The sequence below is a fragment of the Pleurodeles waltl genome, chromosome 12, assembly GCF_031143425.1.
Source record: "Pleurodeles waltl isolate 20211129_DDA chromosome 12, aPleWal1.hap1.20221129, whole genome shotgun sequence".
NCBI lineage: Eukaryota > Metazoa > Chordata > Amphibia > Caudata > Salamandridae > Pleurodeles > Pleurodeles waltl.
This window is the reverse complement of record NC_090451.1, coordinates 100,605,763-100,625,063: the sequence shown is the minus strand read 5'-3', so window position 1 is coordinate 100,625,063 and position 19,301 is coordinate 100,605,763. Positions and strand designations below refer to the sequence as shown.

General features: G+C 49.2%; 1 protein-coding gene across 1 annotated transcript in view; it reads left to right on the top strand.

Moving 5' to 3' along the window:
* The first annotated feature begins 3,796 nt into the window (after positions 1 to 3,796).
* LOC138267553 (NXPE family member 3-like) overlaps positions 3,797 to 19,301 on the top strand; it is a 215,170-nt gene continuing 199,665 nt past the window's right edge. Inside the window, exon 1 of the mRNA XM_069216601.1 lies at positions 3,797 to 4,087. Within this exon, the coding sequence (XP_069072702.1) occupies positions 4,019 to 4,087 (69 nt within the window). The 5' untranslated portion in view covers positions 3,797 to 4,018. The remainder of the gene's footprint in view (positions 4,088 to 19,301) is intronic.

Genomic DNA, 19,301 nt, shown 5'->3' with positions numbered 1-19,301 from the left:
TACGTCCGTTTACGGGACCTCGGGGAAGGCCACCCCTTCACCCCCCCCAGGTCAGGGCTGGAAGGAGAATCGCTTCCCCTTCCACCCCCGACCCCCCAGTGATGTCTGGTAACATCATCAGAGGTCACCTCCCATCGTGCTGGAAGCATGAAGAGAAGAGAAATTTCTCTTCTGCTCGGGAGGAGGGGGCCGGCAGGCATGAAAGGAAAGGCCTTTCCTTTCCTTTCATGTCTCTGCAAGCATTTCTTCTGCCCGATCGCGATCGGGCAGCAGAAATGCCCACTAGACACCAGGGAATTTTTTGTTGTTGAGGTTGTCGAATGAGGGGAGCGGCCCCTTGGGCAAGGGTCGCTCCCCAGGGGGCCAAATACATTTTAGTCCATTTCTGCCCCCTTGGGGGCAGATCGGCCTAATATAATTATGTCGATCTGCCTCGGGGAGGGAAGGGGACCCCTAGACAGCAGGGATACTTTTTTTTTTTTATGTGTGGGGAGTGCTCCCTGGGGAGGGGGGGGGGGCCAACTTGTTTTTAGGCTAACTAGACACCAGGGATTTTTTTTTTTATTATACTTACACATAAGGGGAGCGGCCCCTTGGGCATGGGCCGCTCCCCAGGGGGTCCATTTTTTTTTTAGGCCATTTCTGCTTCCCCTGGGGGCAGAGCGACCTAATATAATTAGGCTGATCTGCCCCCCCCTAGACACCAGGGTAAAAATAAAAAATAAATGTCTATTTTTTTGTTTGTTTTTATATGTGGGGAGCGCGCCCTTAGGCAAGGGTCGCTCCCCGGGGGGCCAAATTATTTTTAGGCAGGCGGGGGCAGAAACCTCTAGACACCAGGGAGATAGATATATTTTTTTTTATTTACTTTATGTTTTTATGTATGGAGAGCGACCCCTTAGGCAAGGGTCGCTCCCCTGGGGGACAAATTGTATTTAGGCCATTTCTGCCCCCCTTGGGGTAGATCGGCTTATTTTTGTTAGGCCAATCTGCCCCCAAGGTGGGCAGAAACCACTAGACACCAGGGATTGGTGTGTATGTATGTGTGTGTTTTGTTTGAGGGGGGGGCAGCCCCTTGGGCAAGGGTTGCTCCACATGGGGGCACATTACTGTTGGACATATCTGCCCCCCCTTGGGGGAAGATCCGCCTATTTTAGGTTTTTACGTTTGGGCCACAAGAGCTTGGTAACTCTCAAATTCGTCCCACTCGGAATAGTGAGGGTTGCACTTTTTTGACTTTGGGACGCTGCCATGTAGAAAAATCCACAAGACCTAGACACATCTGAAAACTAAACATCTGGTTGATTCCAGGGTGGTGTGCTTCACATGCACTCAGCACCATTTTGTTACCCACAATGCCCTGCAAACCTCCAACTTTGCTGGAAATCCCACATTTTTGTGATGGAACCTTCCGGAATCTGCAGGAATCCACAAAATAACTACTGCCCAACATTGTCTCATTTATACCGATAAAAATTCTGCTGCACTTGTCAGCCTAAACATTTTTTTTTTCAAACTGCCCTTTTGGACCCGCTTTAGTTCCCCCTCAATTTCAACATGTTTTTGGCTCTTCCCTGTCACAGGCACTTGGCCCACCTACACAAGTGAGGTATCATTTTTACCGGGAGAGTGAGGGGAACGTTGGGTGGTAGGGAATGTATCCCGGTGCAGTGATTCCACACAGACATGTGGGGGAAATGTGATTTCTTAGCTAAATTTGAGGTTTGCTGAGGATTCTAGGTAAGAAAACATTGGGGATCCACCCAAGTCACACCTCCCTGGACTCCCTTGGGTGTCTAGTTTTCAGAAATGTCTGGGTTTGGTAGGTTTCCCTAGATTGCTGCTGAGCCCAGGACCAAAAACACAGGTGCCCACCCCCGCAAAAACAGGTAGTTTTGTATTTGATAATTTTGATGTGTCCAGATAACGTTTTGGGGCATTTCCTTTCGCAAGCACTAGGCCTATCCACACAAGTGAGGTACCATTTCTATCGGGAGACTTGGGGAACGCTGGGTGGAAGGAAATTTGTGGCTCCTCTCAGATTCCAGAACTTTCTGTAACCAAAATGAGAGGAAAAAGTGTTTTTTGGGCCAAACATTTAGGTTTTCAAAGGATTCTGGGTAACAGAACCTGTTCAGAGCCCCACAAGTCACCCCATCTTGGATTCCCCTAGGTGTCTAGTTTTAAAAAATGTGCAGGTTTGCTAGGTTCCCTAGGTGCCAGCTGAGCTACAGGCCAAAATCCACAGATAGGCACTTTGCAAAAAACAGCTCTGTTTTCTTTGGGAAAATATGATGTGTCTGTGTTGTGTTTTGGAGCATTTCCTGTCACGGGCCCTAGGCCTACCCACACAAGTGAGGTACCATTTTTATCGGGAGACTTGGGGAAATGCTGGGTGGAAGGAAATTTGTGGCTCCTCTCAGATTCCAGAACTTTCTGTCATTGAAATGAGAGGAAAAAGTGTTTTTGGGCCAAATTATGAGGTTTGCAAAGGATTCTGGGTAACAGAACCTGGCGAGAGCCCCACAAGTCTCCCCATCTTGGAATCCCCTAGGTGTCTAGTTTTAAAAAATGCACAGGTTTGGTAGGTTCCCGAGGTGCCGGCTGAGCTAGAGGCCAAAATCTACAGCTAGGCACTTTGCAAAAAACATGTCAGATTTCAATGTAAAAATGTGATGTGTCCATGTTGTGTTTCCTGCCGCAAGCACTAGGCCTACCCATGCAAGTGAGGTACCATTTTTATCGGGAGACTTTGAGGAACACAGAAAAGCAAAACAAGTGTTATTGCCCCTTGTCTTTCTCTACATTTATTCCTTCCAAATGTAAGACAGTGTGTAAAAAAGACATCTATTTGAGAAATGCCCTGTAATTCACATGCTAGTATGGGCATCCCGGAATTCCGAGATGTGCAAATAACCACTGCTTCTTAACACCTTATCTTGTACCCATTTTGGAAATACAAAGGTTTTCTTGATACCTATTTTTCACTTTTTATATTTCAGCAAATGAATTGCTGTATACCAGGAATAGAATGAAAACCCATTTGCAAGGTGCAGCTGATTTATTGGCTCTGGGTACCTAGGGTTCTTGATGAGCCTACAAGCCCTATATATCCCCACAACCAGAAGAGTCCAGCAGACGTAACGGTATATTGCTTTCAAAAATCTGACATCGCAGGAAAAAGTTACAGAGTAAAACGTGGAGAAAAATTGCTGTTTTTTTCACCTCAATTTCAATGTTTTTATTTCAGCTGTTATTTTCTGTAGGAAACACTTGTAGGATCTATACAAATTACCCCTTGCTGAATTCAGAATTTTGTCTACTTTTCAGAAATGTTTGGCTTTCTGGGATCCAGTATTGGTTTCACACCCATTTCTGTCACTAACTGGAAGGAGGCTGAAAGCACAAAAATAGTAAAAAGGGGGTATGTCCCAGTAAAATGCCAAAATTGTGTTGAAAAATTGGGTTTTCTGATTCAAGTCTGCCTGTTCCTGGAAGCTGGGAAGATGGTGATTTTAGCACCGCAAACCCTTTGTTGATGCCATTTTCAGGGGAAAAAACACAAGCCTTCTTCTGTAGCACTTTTTTTTTTTATTACATTTTCGCTGTATTTTGACTAATTTCTTAATCTCCTTAGGAACCCACAAAGTCTGGGTACCCTTAGAATCCCTAGGATGGGAAAAAAATTGACGCAAATTTGGCGTGGGTAGCTTATGTGGACAAGAAGATATGAAGGCTCAAGCGCGAACTGCCCCGAACAGCCAAAATAAGGCTCGGCACCTGAGGGGGGAAGGCCTGGCAGCGAAGGGGTTAATAGGGCAGTAGAGGCGCATTTCTGCGAGATTGCTGCACTTTTACTGGGACAGTACTGGAACTCTGCGTGTCTGATGCTTCGAGGCGCTGCCAATCATTCTCCAGTGAACTCCTGCGCGGGGTGTCGGTGGCGCCGCGGCCGCCTCTGGGTGTGACTCGGGTGTCCCCGGGCCCTCCTCCCTCACTCGCCGCTCAGGCGCCCAGCATGGCTCGCCTCATGAGAGCGTCCCCCTGCTACCTGCCGCTGTGGATGGGGCTCTGCTTCCTGCTGCCGGTGAGTCCAGCCGTCTGCGCCCCTTCCATCTCCCACCCACGACCGCTGCTCTGGCTCGCGTCTTCCGGGCGCGGGGACCCGAGGCTTTCTTTCTCAGGGTTGGGGGGTTGGTCTCTGTAACTCAGGGGCGCGGGGACCCGAGGCTTTCTTTCTCAGAGTTGGGGGGGGGGGGGGGGGGGGGGGGGGGGGTGTCGGTAACTCCGGGTATATTTCCGCCGGGCGCGAGCTCAGCCTGTCCTCCGCGCTCTGCTCCTCAGGAGGACTCCGTGCCTCGCGCCTGCACCTGTGGAAAACGGTACTTCCGTTGGTCCGTTGGGCGAGTCCTTCCCACAGGAGGGTGGTCTGTCTCTAGGGAGGGCTCCGCTCCTCTGCGGCGCCGGACTTCCCCCGGGACCAGTGCTTTAAATGGGCCGGTACTGTCCGGTACGGAGTACCGGCACTTTTTTATTTTGAGATGGAGAGTACCTGCACTTCTCAAAAGAAACGTAATACTTTTAATTGGAGAGTACCGGCACTTCTCAGAAATAAACTTCTATTTTTGCATTTCAAGCACTGCCCGGGACCGAGCATCAGGGAGTTCAGTACCAACTGTACTCTGCCTGATGGTCCCCCCCGAGGGGTCTCCATGCCCCAGGAAGGGTCGGGTCGTCTGTGTGCGTATTTAACCCGTTCTTGCGCGTTTTACGAGGCAGCATGCCGTGCGTGTTGATCCCAGGTCTTGAAATGGAACTTTGGAAAAACGTACTCACTTTCCAAGAGTACCTGTTTGACACCGGGAAGTGCTGGTAAGTCCCCTATTAAAATTATCGTATCAGTACTGAGAAGTGCCGGTACCCTCCTTTTCAGATTTTAGGAGCGCTGCACCCTTTACCCGACACCACCTGCCCCTTTAAAGGACAGTTTACACAGTCTTCTGTTTTTAAGTCAAGCAGTGGAAATCGTGTATACATGTTAACATCAGTTTCTTCTTAGGCCCTTAAAATGCCTGTGCCCCTCTCACCCCTTGCTGAACTCCCTTTGGGTAGTTTGCGCTTAGGCTTCCATAATGTTTTGTCCACTTAAGGAATCTATGCCAAATTAGCATCTGATTCTAAAGGTGCCCAGGTATAGTTTATTCCTGTGGAGAACACCGAGGAAATAGGCAAAATGTAGCTACGTTTGGGGTTGTGGGGAAAAATATGAAAATGTGCTTTGCAAAAAATGTCAGTTTTTCCCTAAACATGCCATGAACGAAAGGTCTGTTGTGCTGAAGTCACTATCTCCCTTATCAAAGCTTTATTTAGCATAAACTCAACCCTAAGGTATTGGTGCACTTTACAAGACCACCAGTTACATTACACAAAATCATTTTCAATTTTTGGATTTGGAGATGTTTGCTATCCCATAGGGGCATGTTGGAAAGTGGATTATTGGTAAGGGCAGGTAAGCACCTACACTTAGCAATAGGCCACTAACCTCTACTAAGGTCCAGTTAGGTCTCAATAAATTAAACCCAGCTTAACCCTTGGTAGCTTGGCAACGAGCAACCAGGCTTAAAGTGTGTAAAGCATTTAAAAATCATGGAACAGTAAATAAGTTAAACACAATAAAAATCCAACACCAATTTATAAAAATAGATTACATTTTTATCTTTAAAATGACACCAAACCGATTAAAATCGGATAAGGGGAACCGGAGATATGAATTTCTAAAGAATTCGTGGTTTTTAGCGCATAGAAACGAATAGCGCCAATCTGGTCGCACCTCGACCGGGGCAAAGTAGAAGTCTAAGGCCGACAGCGATGGAGCCCTGCTCGGCTACAGCAAGCGGGAGGCCTCGTTCAAAAGTCTACCTTCAGACTTAGTCGTTTTCTTTAAGATTTTCTTCAGCGGGAGGAAGTCGCCAATCCGATCCGACCTCCCTGGAGCCCTTCCTCGGATACGTTTCGCAGGAGACCTCAGTGAAGATTTCTACATTCGGCATAGATGATTTTTCGGGATGAAAAGCCTTCGGCCGGGCCAAACCAGAATCTTGATCTGAGGATTTGATGCAAAGGACTCTGGTAAGCTATTTTTCACCTGTAGCAAACTAGGAGTCCCTCCTTGAACCAGTTGAAGCCAGGCACAGTCCTTCTTGTGGTGAAGCCCAAGTGTGCAGCTGGTGCAGTCCTTCAGAGTGCAGTGTCCAGGTGCAGGTCAGGGGTCTGGCAGGGGAGTCCTTCTTCTGACGATGTTCTTCCTTGTAAGGATCTGAGATGTGGGTGCAGCTCTGCCATGTTTATCCTCGCTCCTGGATGAAAACCCAGGGGGTCCTGGGTATCCAATCAAAGGCAGGCTCCTTCCCCCTTTTATGACCACTTCCTGGGAACTGTGGCAGAAACCAATCACTGGAATCAACATCTCAAAGTGATTTTTGGAGGTTAGATCTGGCTGAGCCCACCCACTGGTGTGGCTAAAAATCCTAAACACCCCCCCCTCTTAATCTAATCAAGAAGGCACCTAATTGACTGGGGTTGCAGGATGCGAGGGAGGGGCTGGGCTGCTCCAAATGTCCTTCCCTGCCATTGAAGACCAGTTTAGCCGCCCTCTCACCTTCCTGCTTCCCCATCTGCTGAGGCAGATCTCCTCCCCTAGGCATATCCTTTGTGTTCAGCCCAGGCCACTTCACACTTCTTCAAGGCAGCCTGGCCAAGCTGCCAGAGGCTGGCCAATCAGAGAAGGGCACTACAGAGCTGAAGTCGACAACTTTCAGGTAGAGTTTTAAAACTCTTTACCTGAACTAGTTATATTAAATCCAACAATTGTGAGTTGTGGGATTTAATATAACAATTACTTTGATACCAAACTCAAGGTATCTCACACTCAAGGGGACTTTATTAACTAAAATAAAGTCTCCCCATTTTAGCCTATGGAGACCATTCACTACAGCGAGAGGAAAACTAATTTGGCTATTTTACCTCACCACGGCTTATAGTTACATGGCACCCAATCCTAGGGGCACAGAGGGCACACCTTAGAGGTGACTTATATGTAAAAATAAGGTAGTTTAAGACTTTGGAAGTACTTTTAAATCCAAAGTCGAATCTGCATATAACTTTAGTTTAAAAGCAGCCAGCAAGGCAGGTCTGCCTTTAAAATGACACTGGGCACCTCAGCAGTGCACCTACCTATGTTGGGGTCCCTAAAACTACATGCCCTACCATATACTAGGGACTTATAGGTAGGTTGACATAGCCAATTATAATTAGCCTAATTTGTATACTAATTTTACAGAGAGCACAGGCACTGGGACTGCTTAGCAGTACCAAGGGCACCATTAGAGTCAGGAAAACACCAGCACAAAGTGAAAAATGGGGGGAAAAAGTTAGGGGACCTCTGCAATCAGCCCTGTTTTATCACAGGGCTCTATTGCACCACCCAGGGAATAGCAAACATCTCAATAGTCCAAACAAAAATGTATCCTGGTGGCCGGCCCCTATGCAAAAAGGGCCGAACCCCATAGTTATTTTTTTTATTTATATAGCACTAGCTGAACCTGAAGGTATTGGTGCGCTTTACATGACCACCAGTTACATTACACAGTCATTTTCATTTTTGTGGCCACGGAAATGGTTGTTTTCCCTTGGGGGGCACAATTGCACACCCCAGAGGTAAGCAAACATCTCTATGGCCACAAAAATATATGCCCCACAGGGTTCGGCCCACATGCAGAAAGGGCTGACCGCCACTCAATTGTTTATCTAACAGTTTTCCCCTTGGGGGGGTGTGATTGCGCCCTCCAGTGGTAATCAAACTTTGACAAATGAATATTCCGCCTGTCAAGGGGAAATGGGATATCGTCTAGTGGCATTCCTGCTCGTGGATTGCAGCATGTCCTCGTTCCACAAGCAAGAAATGCTTTGTGAAAGGCATTGCTGGAAAGGGTAGACTCTCCCCTTTCAAACAATGCCCTCCAAAAACCTTGGGAGGTATTGTGGGCAGAGAAAACCATGCTGGATGCTCGAGCAGTTTTCTTACCTGCTGTGTCTCTGCTCCCGTGGGGGTTTGTGACATCAGCAAAAGTGCGTGGCAGGGGCCAGTGGAATGGATTCCATTTCAGCCCCACCATTAATCAACATTAAAGGAAACATCTGGTGCAAGCACCAGAGGTTCATTTAAAGCCTTCCGCATTGTTGGCCAGTGGCAGACAGACACACTGGCGAGGGGGTGCAGGTGTCTGCCGTTGGCAGACACCTACACCAAAAGGGTTAGTGATGAATAAGGTCTCCATTGAGCCAAGCCATTGTCTCTGCATGGACGTCATTGAGGGGGCACGAGGAGTGGCAGCTGTGCCCCCGGCTTGCCCTTGTGACCCCTGGCACCGTCTTTGCGACCTCTGGCTTCAGTGATGGCAAAGGCAATGCCAAGAACAGAAGGTAAACCGTGCTGTGATGTGCACTGTTTACTTTCCGCAGCTCCAACTGTGGCCTGAGGCATTAAACTTTTTGGGCCAGGTTTACAAGGCCCTAGTGCCACCGGAGTATCACTTTTTGCGACGCTCTGGTGGCGCTAACCACTTCTCCATATTTACAAGGAGGTGTAATGTCACTTTTTGTGGCTTTACGCCTCCTTGTAAATATATGCCCCATCGATGCAGTTTTCTGCTTCAGTGGGGCGTGCAATGGATGTTGCAGTGGGCGTTCCACCGCAACACCTATTGCTTTTAATGCTGCCCCAGATTTACAAGAAGGCGTTAATCTGTGGCAGCGCCAGAAACTATTGCCACTCCAGGGGTGGTGTTAGCATGGCACAACGAGGAGGAATACTTTTGTTCTTCCTCGTTTTTTGCTTTTTCTATGTGTGCTGCATTGTGCAGCACACATAGAAAAAGAAAAATGCCATGGATGATTGTTTATGTGCAGGAAGGGACACCTCCCCTCACATAGACAATCACACCCCTCAATGCAGACACCCTTGCACTATGGTGCAAGGAGGCACGCGTTGGCATAGGCTGCCTAATTTAACACCGGCGCAGGGGGAAACGCAGGGGTGCACCGTATTCTTGTAAGTACGGCGCATCCCTGCGTTTCAAAACTGGCGCTGCTCCATGCTGCTAATTTTGGCTCCGCGCCGTGCTGCACCAGTTTCTTGTAAATCTGTCCCTTTGTCTGTAAAGCAAATCATTACAGGAGCGCAATGTATACTCTCCTAAATCAAATTTAAAAATTAAATAAAAGTATACTTATTAAACAAGATGTTGATGATGTAGGATATTGGGAACATATGGAAAACGATGTATGTGAATAAACAATTCATCTATGCTTTGAATACATGATTAAAAATGCCAAGTAATAATTTAAGTTAATATCAGTTCACATTCAGTAAATTGTCTAAATCAAGTAGTACACCACCATGGTTTGTTTTTTTAATCTTTTCGCTAGTCTTTGTGTAAATTACTAGCACATTTTATGCTTTGGTTATAGAACATGGGAGCAATCATATCATGACAGTGTAATAAATAATTTGACTCCTCAATGTTTTGAGTGTTTGTGGTACTGTATTCTCCTTTTCAACAAACACATACTTTTGCATATAAGAATGAGTATATAAAATGAACATTTGTCTGTATTAGTAACTGTTGTGTTGTTATTTATTTGTGCGTTTAACAGCCTCTTAACTTCAGCAATATTAGTGTCTGTGGTGCCTTTAGGATTAAGATCATGTGACATCACTTCATGGGAGGATTCATCATCAAAGATCATATGACGTTACTTCCTATGATGTCATTGGGTCAAAGGGTGGTTATGTGATGTCATTCCGGCTAAACCTGGCACTTTTGTGATGAGACACAAATGAGTCTGTATGTGCTATATCAACTCATTTTCATTTTAGTGTCCTGGATCAGACTAGTTTAAGTGTGTAAAAAGCCCCAGCCCTCGCACGTTGTATTAGATCACATTCTTTATTACACTCATTCATTAAAATACCTATAAAACTATGCCTCTGTGTTGTCTACAAGATCAATTCATTTTCTGTGTCTCACACAGCATTAGCCTCTGTGCTCTCTACCAGATCAATAAAATTTCAATGTCACACAGCATTGGCCTCTGTGTCCTATAAAATAACCTTCATTTCAGTTCCTCAGAGCGCTCAACGCTTGGTGAGATATCATGTCACAATAACTTCAGTGGTTATAAACTTCAACTCCTAAGCGGTGAATAAGAAAAAACACATACGCATTTGCACGCCCACGGCCAGGGTTTTGTGGCTGCTGCCACTACTGGCAAAGGAGTGTAGTGCAACAGAAGCGACCCCCGCCCCATAGCCTGACAGTCTGTTCTGCCGGCTTGTGCTGAGAGACAGAGAAAACAGTAAAGAGAACAATTACAATTTCAGCTTAATAAGACACTGGCTGCCAGTTCTGGATCTACTAAGATATTACGTTTTTAGTTGTATAGTGCTTTATCCCACTAGTAGGCAGACTCAAAGTACTGGAAGGGTGGCATGAGAAATGGAGAAGAACACCAAGGAGAGAGGAAGATAGCGGTAATGAGGTCAGAATCAAATTAATGAGTAGTCTTCCCCAACATTGTGATATCTCACCAGATAAAGACATTGGGGGTGATTCTAAGTCTGGCGGGCGGCGGAGGCCGCCCGCCAGACTTCCCCCCTCCAGAATACCGCACCGCGGTCGGAAGACCGCTGCGGCTATTCTGTGTTTTACACTGGGCTGGCGGGCGACCGCCAAAAGGCCGCCCGCCAGCCAAGTGTAAAACTACCTTCCCACGAGGACGCCGGCTCAGAATTGAGCCGGCGGAGTGGGAAGGTGCGACAGGTGCAGTTGCACCCGTCGCGAATTTCAGTGTCTGCAAAGCAGACACTGAAATTCTTTTTGGGGCCCTCTTACGGGGGCCCCTGCAGTGCCCATGCCATTGGCATGGGCACTGCAGGGGCCCCCAGGGGCCCCGCGACACCCCATACCGCCATCCTGTTCCTGGCGGGAGAACCGCCAGGAACAGGATGGCGGTATGGGGTGTCAGAATCCTCCATGGCGGCGCAGCTTGCTGCGCCGCCATGGAGGATTCATTTGGGCAGCGGAAAACCGGCAGGAGACCGCCGGTTTTCCACTTCTGACCGCGGCCGAACCGCCTCGGTAAGAATGCCCAGCGGGGCACCGCCAGCCTGTTGGCGGTGCCCCCGTCATTTTAGCCCTGGCGGTCTTGGACCGCCAGGGTTAGAATGACCCCCATTGTGCTCTATGGGTACCCTGTGGTTGAAAATAGCCCTTTCTGCAGGGTTATCCCCAAACTTTTTGCCTTTCTCCTCCTACTTTCCTGACCCTCTTTTGTTGACTAAAGGCCTCTGGGCACTTTACCACTGCTAATCAGTGCTAAAGTGCATGTGTTCTCTCCCCTAAAACTTGGTATGATTGGCTTACACTTGTTTGGCTTTTTTAATTTACTGGTAAGTCCCTTCTAAAGTGGTATAACCCATACCCAGGGACTGTAAGTTAAGTGCTACTAGTGGGCAGCTCAGGTTGCGCAATCCACATAAGTAGCTTTTCAAACATGTCTTAGGCCTGCCACTGCAGGGCCTACGTACGCCATTTACTGCTACACTGACTTGGCAAGTCAAACCCCTTGCCAAGGCCTAAACTCCTTTTTACCACACCTAAGTCACCCCTACGGTAGGTCCTAGATAGCCCTATGGGTAGGGTGCTGTTTATGTAAAAGGTAGGGCATATTTCTTTATGTGTTCCATGTCCCAGTAGTGACAAACAGCATATTTAGTTTCTCACTACCATGAGTGGTGCTCCACTCATAGGATTGATTTGGAAATGCCCTTACATATGTCTACATATGTCTAAATGGTATCTTCTGATCCATGAGGAATAGCATGGGCATGTTTGGTATGTTTGGAATGGTAGTGAGAAATCCTGCTTATTGGTGTAGGTAGATTTTTATTACCATTTTAGAAATGCCACTTTTAGAAAGTGGGCATTTCTCTATGCTTATAACTCTGGTGCTTTGCAGCCTGACTCCAATCCACATCTGGGGCAGAGTGACAGCTCCACTTGGTGCATACTTTCCAGACAGCCATCGCAGAGGAGGGGCTCGGTGGGGCAGAAAATGTATCTGCATACTGATAGTCTTCCTGGGCTGGGGAGAGGGAGGGTCGTTCACACCTTACATGTGAATAGGCTGTGTCCTGCCCTCACACAATAGATTGATTACCCCCTACTGATGTCTGGAGACAGGGCTGGGTGGAAATGGTGTTGTGCTTCACTTGAAAGGGCACTCTTAAGGTTAGTCCCTGAACAAAGGCATTTCTGAGTATAAGTAGAGGGGCTGTAGCCCCCTGATTAACAGAGCACTTTTCGAACCAAGACTGAAACTTTTGTCAGAAGGGCTGCTTGACTACACAAAAGGACTTTTCTGATGGATACAACTACCTGTGGATTCCTCACCTGATGAATACTCCCATGGCGCCAGCATTCGACGGAAATCTTCTTACTAGTCTCTGCACGTCGACGAGGACGTCACTCTAGCCCACGCGACGCCGTCTGACGTCATACAGGCAATAAGAGGTCCTCGCCGACGTGCCGATGACAGTTCCCTTTTTTCCGTGCATTCGAAACGGTTATCTTCGAGGGAGCTACTGTTACCTTCGTGGTTACAGTGTATTGTCTGCTGCGTAGTCTTCTCTGCGGTAATAATGTCTCAGAGGAAGTCGGGTTTCAAGCCCTGTCGAGAGTGTGGGGGCAAGATGTCAGTTACAGATCCTCACTCCGACTGTCTATGGTGTTTGAGCTCCGACCACGACGTCTCGACTTGCGATTCATGTCAACACATGAATCCGAAGGCCCTCAAAGAGCGTGAGGCCAAGTTATTGATGGCAAAGTCAAAGAAGAAGGAGAAACATCATAAGAAGTCTTCTTCGCCAAGGTCTCACCGGCGTCATCGAGACTCCCGGCGCCGTAGAGACTCACGACGTCATTCCAGCAAGGAGTCTCGTTCGAGGTCACCTTCGGCTCGGCGTCGGAGGACTTGGGAGGTCAGCCCCACGGTCATGCCGCATTCATCGACGCCGTTGCCCTCTCCGGCGTCACCGACTTCGCCTGGTCAGGCGTCAGTGATTGAGGTGGTGCAGCCTCTTGTGTTTTCTCCGGCGTCGCAGACGTCGAGGTCGGGGTCGCCCTCGATCCAGGCACCCCAGTATCCGGTTTTTCCCACTCCTGGAGCCGATAGTACCGCTTTTCTTAATGCGATGTATACCATCTTTCAGCAGATGGCTCCAGGAGCTGCTCCGGCTGGTCCTTCGGGGCCTTTGGCCTTTTCGTTGGGTGATCCTGCGCCTCTTCGGCCGGCACCCTTTATGCCCTTTCTCCCTTTTGGGAATGTGGGCTCGGCGTCGGTGGCCGCTCCGGTGGCTTCGGATGTTTCGGCCCCGGAGGTTGCCCTTCCGTCGAAGTCAGGATTTTGCCCTGTGACTCCGGTTGGTCCATCGGCTCCAAGACCTCGTCCTCCGGCTCCTACCTCGGCGCCGAAGCTGCCTGTGGCGCCGGACGCGGCGTCAGATGCTTCTGGAGATCGGCGCCGTTCGTCGGCGGAGGCCATGTCGACTCCGCGTATCGAGGAGAGACTTCATTCGAGGAGGCGTGCTCTCCGTCTTTTAGAAGAGCAGGAGTACCAGCGAGTCTTAGAGGAGGGAGAGATTGAGGACTCTGGAGACGGACTACATGGTCTGGATACAGCCAGTGGGCTGGACACTTCCCCTGAGTGGGACCTTTCATCTCCAGGGGAATATACGGAGGAGGCTGCTTCCTTTCATGCTGTGGTGAGGAAGGCAGCGAGCTTTTTGGACCTGCCTTTGCCGGTGGCAGAGGCGAAGCAGAATTTGCTGACAGAGGTATTGCATCCGGCCTCTGCTGCAGCTGAGCCTCTCTTGCCATTTAATGAGGCTTTGCTGGATCCGGTGTTGGAGGTGTGGAAGAAGCCGGTGTCTTCCTCGGCCGTTCATAGGGCTGTGGCCAGGAGGTATCGAGCTGCACCATCTGACCCTGGCTTTCTCTCTAGACACCCTACGCCGGAGAGCTTGGTGGTGCAAGCCTCCTGTTCCTCAAAGTCAGCGCCTGGTTCCTTCCCGACGGTGCCTGGAGACAGAGACTCCAAGAAACTGGATGCGCAGTCCAAGAAAATATTTTCGTCATGCAGTTTGGCGTTGAAGGCCACCAACGCAACGTGCATTCTGGGGAGGTACATCCATGCTCTGATGGATGATATTTCGTCTTCATTTACGGAGCTCCCCCAGGGTCTCTTGGATGTGGTCTCGGACGCCCAGGCTGCCGCGACCCAGATTATCCAGTCTGGGCTGGACACGACCGACTCGGTGGCCAGGGCGATGGGCACGGCTATGGTGGCAAGAAGACAGGCCTGGCTCCGAAACTCAGGGTTTTCTGCGGATGTGCAGTCGACCCTGCTGGACCTCCCGTTTGATGGGGACAGACTGTTTGGAGCCAAGGCAGATTCGGCCTTGGAACGATTTAAGGAGAGCAGAGCCACAGCCAAATCGTTAGGACTGCAAGCTCCTTCTTCCTCTGCCTCTTCTAGATTTTTCAGGAGGTTTCGGGGATTTGGGCGTGGCTCTTCTTCCTCTTCCTTTCGGGGGAGGTTCCAGCAACCTGCCTCTTCCCTCCCCTATAGGTCATTTAGAGGGAGGGGGAGGGGTGGGGCCCGTACCAGAGGAGCCTCTCAACAGCACTCTGCCTCTTCCTCGTCCTCTGGAGGGGTGCAGCAGGGGAAGCAGCCTTAGGCTTCCACCGTTTCCCACTCACTCCTCTCCTGTAGGGGGAAGATTACAGCATTTTCTCCACAAGTGGAAGTCTATCACCACGGACACTTGGGTTCTCGGCATTGTGGGGAAAGGCTACGCCCTTCCCTTTCGGGAGTTCCCGCCCCTCATCCCGCCCCGCCCATCTTATTGTTCAGAAGAACACCTCCTGTTGCTAGAACAGGAGGTTCAAGTCCTCCTTTCAAAGGGCGCGGTAGAGTTGGTCCCAGAGCAGGAAAAGGGTCGAGGTTGTTACTCAAGATACTTCCTGATTCCCAAAAAGGATGGTCAGTTGAGACCAATCCTGGATCTGAGGATCTTGAATTGGTTCCTCAAACAGGAAAAGTTCAAGATGCTGACCCTAGCACAGGTGCTTTTGGCGTTGAACAAGGAAGATTGGATGGTGTCTGTCGACTTGCAGGATGCTTACTTTCATATCCCGATACTCAAGTCGCACAGGAAGTATCTCCGGTTTGTGGTAGGGTCGCAGCACTATCAGTTTGCGGTCCTCCCGTTTGGTCTTACTTCAGCACCTCGAGTCTTCACAAAGGTGATGTCAGTGGTTGCGGCGGAGCTCAGAAGGAAGGGGATAGCAGTATTCCCTTACTTGGACGACTGGTTGATCAAAGCCAAGTCCCCGGAGCTTGTGTCGCATCATCTGCAGTCAACAACCCAGTTGTTGTTCGACCTGGGCTTTTCGGTGAACGTGCCCAAATCTCACCTGGAGCCCTCTCAGCGCCTCCTGTTCATAGGGGCAGTACTGGATACAACATTGAGTCGAGCCTTTCCTCCGCCTCAGCGGATTCAAGATATTCAGGAATTGGTTCCAATGTTTCGAAATGGAGCGGTAGTTCCAGTCCTCAAGGTCCTTCGTCTGCTCGGTCTGTTCGCCTCCTGCATTCTGTTGGTCACGCATGCTCGCTGACACATGAGGGCTCTACAGTGGTGCCTCCGAAGGCAGTGGTCTCAACACAAGGGAGATTTAGAAGGTACTGTCAAGATCTCCAGAGATGCTGCTGTGGAATTGAAGTGGTGGATTGCGGGCAACAATCTTTCACAGGGAAAGCCGTTCGCGCAGTCGCCACCAGTGGCCACGGTCATAACGGATGCTTCCACCCTAGGATGGGGAGCTCATCTGGGGGATCTGGAGATCAAAGGGCTTTGGTCTCCAGAGGAACAGGTGTTTCATATCAATCTGTTGGAGTTACGGGCTGTACGTCTGGCTCTCAAGGCCTTCCTCCCATCCCTTCGTGGTCAGTCGGTACAGGTCCTGACGGACAATACTACCACGATGTGGTACATAAACAAACAGGGAGGAGTAGGGTCGTACCTTCTCTGCAGAGAAGCTCTTCGGCTATGGTCCTGGGCAAAGGACCATCAGATTTGCTTGGTGGCAAATCATCTGGCCGGGGTCTTGAATGTATGTGCGGACAGTCTCAGTCGCCAATTCTCGGCAGACCACGAGTGGCGTCTCCATCCAGATCAAGTCTGTTTAATCTTCCAGATGTGGGGGTTTCCTCGGATAGATCTGTTTGCCACTCGGGAGAACGCGCATTGCCCGTTATTCTGCAGCCTCCAGTATCCGATGCAGGGAGCGTTGGGGGACGCGTTTCAGATAACCTGGTGCGACCAGTTGCTTTACGCGTTTCCCCCCATACCCTTGATTCCTCGAGTGTTGAGGAAAATTCGCCAAGACCGGGCCCAAGTCATCTTAATAGCTCCGGATTGGCCAAGGAGGGTATGGTACTCCGACCTTCTCCAACTCTCACTGTGCCCTCCGCTCCGTCTCCCTCTCAGGGCAGACCTCCTCTCGCAGTCGCAGGGGCAGGTTTTACACCCCAACCTCCAGAGTCTGCACCTACATGCTTGGAGATTGAACGGGGCAACCTGAGTTCCTTCTCTCTCCCGCCTGATGTAGTGGATGTTATCTTAGCGGCCAGGCGACACTCCACTAAATCTATCTACGCTAATAGGTGGTCTAAATTTGTTATGTGGTGTGGAGAGAGACAGATTGATCCCTTACATGCTCATCTGTCACATGTTTTGTCTTTTGCACTGTCTCTAGCGCAGAAAGGTTGTGCAGTGGCTACCATTAAGGGTTATTTGTCGGCCTTGTCAGCCTTCATTTGTCTTCCAGACCAACCATCGCTATTTAAATCCCCTATTGTTCTCAGATTCTTGAAAGGTCTTCTGAATCAATATCCTCCAAAACCATTCGTTATGCCTCAATGGGATTTGTCCTTGGTCCTGACTTTCCTTATGGGGTCCCCTTTTGAGCCTATGCATTCTTGCCCCTTAAGGTATTTGGTTATTAAAACAGTATTCCTGGTAGCTATAACATCTGCAAGGAGAGTGAGTGAGTTGCAGGCCTTATCGGTTAAACCCCCTTATATAACGTTTTATGGGGATATGGTGGTGTTGAGGACCAAGGCTGCTTTCCTTCCAAAGGTTGTTTCACCCTTCCATTTGGCTCAGACAATCACTTTGTCCACGTTTTATCCTCCGCCTCATCCTTCAAAGGAGGAAGAAAGACTACATCGCCTGGACCCAAAAAGGGCGTTGAGCTTCTATATTGACAGAATGAAGGATATCAGGCTGGAGGATCAGCTGTTTGTCGGATACGTGGGCAAGAGGAGAGGAAAGGCAGTCCACAAGAGAACACTCTCCAGGTGGGTTGTTCTTTGCATTAAAATCTGTTACTCTTTGGCAAAGAAGGATCCGCCTGAGGGCATTAGAGCTCACTCCACCAGAGCTAAGTCGGCCTCTTCGGCCTTGGCCAGGGGTGTTCCTGTGGTCGACATCTGCAAGGCCGCAACTTGGTCGTCCCTTCACACTTTTGTGAAACATTACTGTTTGGACTCTGAGGTCAGAAGGGACGGTCATTTTGCACGGTCAGTGCTGCAGGATTTCTTGGTTTGACCATTTAGGCACCCACCGCCGGGCGTGGTACTGCTTTGGGACTCTATTCATCAGGTGAGGAATCCACAGGTAGTTGTATCCATCAGAAGAACGAGTTACTTACCTTCGGTAACGACTTTTCTGGTGGATACATTAGCTACCTGTGGATTCCTCACGGTCCCACCCGCCTCCCCGTTGCCTTTTTGGTCTCTCCAAGCAATCCTTGAGTGTGCTCCTTTTGGTCTTCAAAGTTGCAATACATTTTGCATATATGATATTTGTATATATGTGTATATTTATATATATAAATCTATATATATTGTGTATATACATGATTCGTATGTATAGATATATTTATTTGTTTAAAAAAAAAAAAAATGTTATATTAAATCTACAGCTATTTTATTGCAATGTTGTGTGATTTACAATATTAAGAGATGTTGCTTTGCTCTTTCATTACATTGGGTTATTATTATTCTCATGCACGTAAAAAATGTTGGTACTGTCATCGGCACGTCGGCGAGGACCTCTTATTGCCTGTATGACGTCAGACGGCGTCGCGTGGGCTAGAGTGACGTCCTCGTCGACGTGCAGAGACTAGTAAGAAGATTTCCGTCGAATGCTGGCGCCATGGGAGTATTCATCAGGTGAGGAATCCACAGGTAGCTAATGTATCCACCAGAAAAGTCGTTACCGAAGGTAAGTAACTCGTTCATCTGGACTACTCTTCTGTTTGTTGCTCTGCTGTCTGCTGGGTGGCACAAGGTACTCATCTTGATTGGTTTTCTGCTTGGTGCCCTGCTGCCAGCTGCTTCTTGACTTTGGTTCCTCTAGACACTGTGTGGACTTGGCACCAGATGGTGCTAGAAGGGACTGCTATGCCAGAGGAAGCACCATAAGGACTGTCTTACTGTCGAGCTGACCTGTGGCCTGCTAGGTCAACAGTAGGACTGTCACTCTTGTTTGCAAGGACCCTGATGTGCTGGCCTGCTACTGGCTCGCTGCTTCTCTGTGCTTACCAGTTGTTCTCCAGGACTGGGGTGGTGTATGTACGTTTCCCCCAGTACCTGTTTTCAGTGCCACCAAGAAGTGTGAGGTGCTTTGCCTGAAGCACTTGGGGAAGCGCCGATCGCTCTCTGTCCCAGTTCATGGTTGGTGCTGCAGAGATGTCTAAGATCCTATCCCCCGCTGGGTGACCCTGTTATTTTGGCCCAGAAGTGTGGTGGCATGGTGCAGCAGCTGAGATGAGGGAGCAGGGCTGTGGCAGCGTTCGCCAACAGTCTCTGTGGATCCTGGTTGACGCACACCCTTGTGGGTAACCATAGGGCATAGGCGGGCACCTACTTTGGCGTCCGAGGCACAGAGCGCCGAAAGCTCTCCTTGGCCGGTCTATTCCTGCCCACGCTACCCTAGAGAAAGGAGGAAGGGCCCATGAGGTTTCCCCAGCGAGCTGACCTGGGGGAAGACCCTGGAGGGCCCTGTTCACGCTGCTCCAGTAAGGTATAGCTGCAGCTATGGGCTGTCGTGG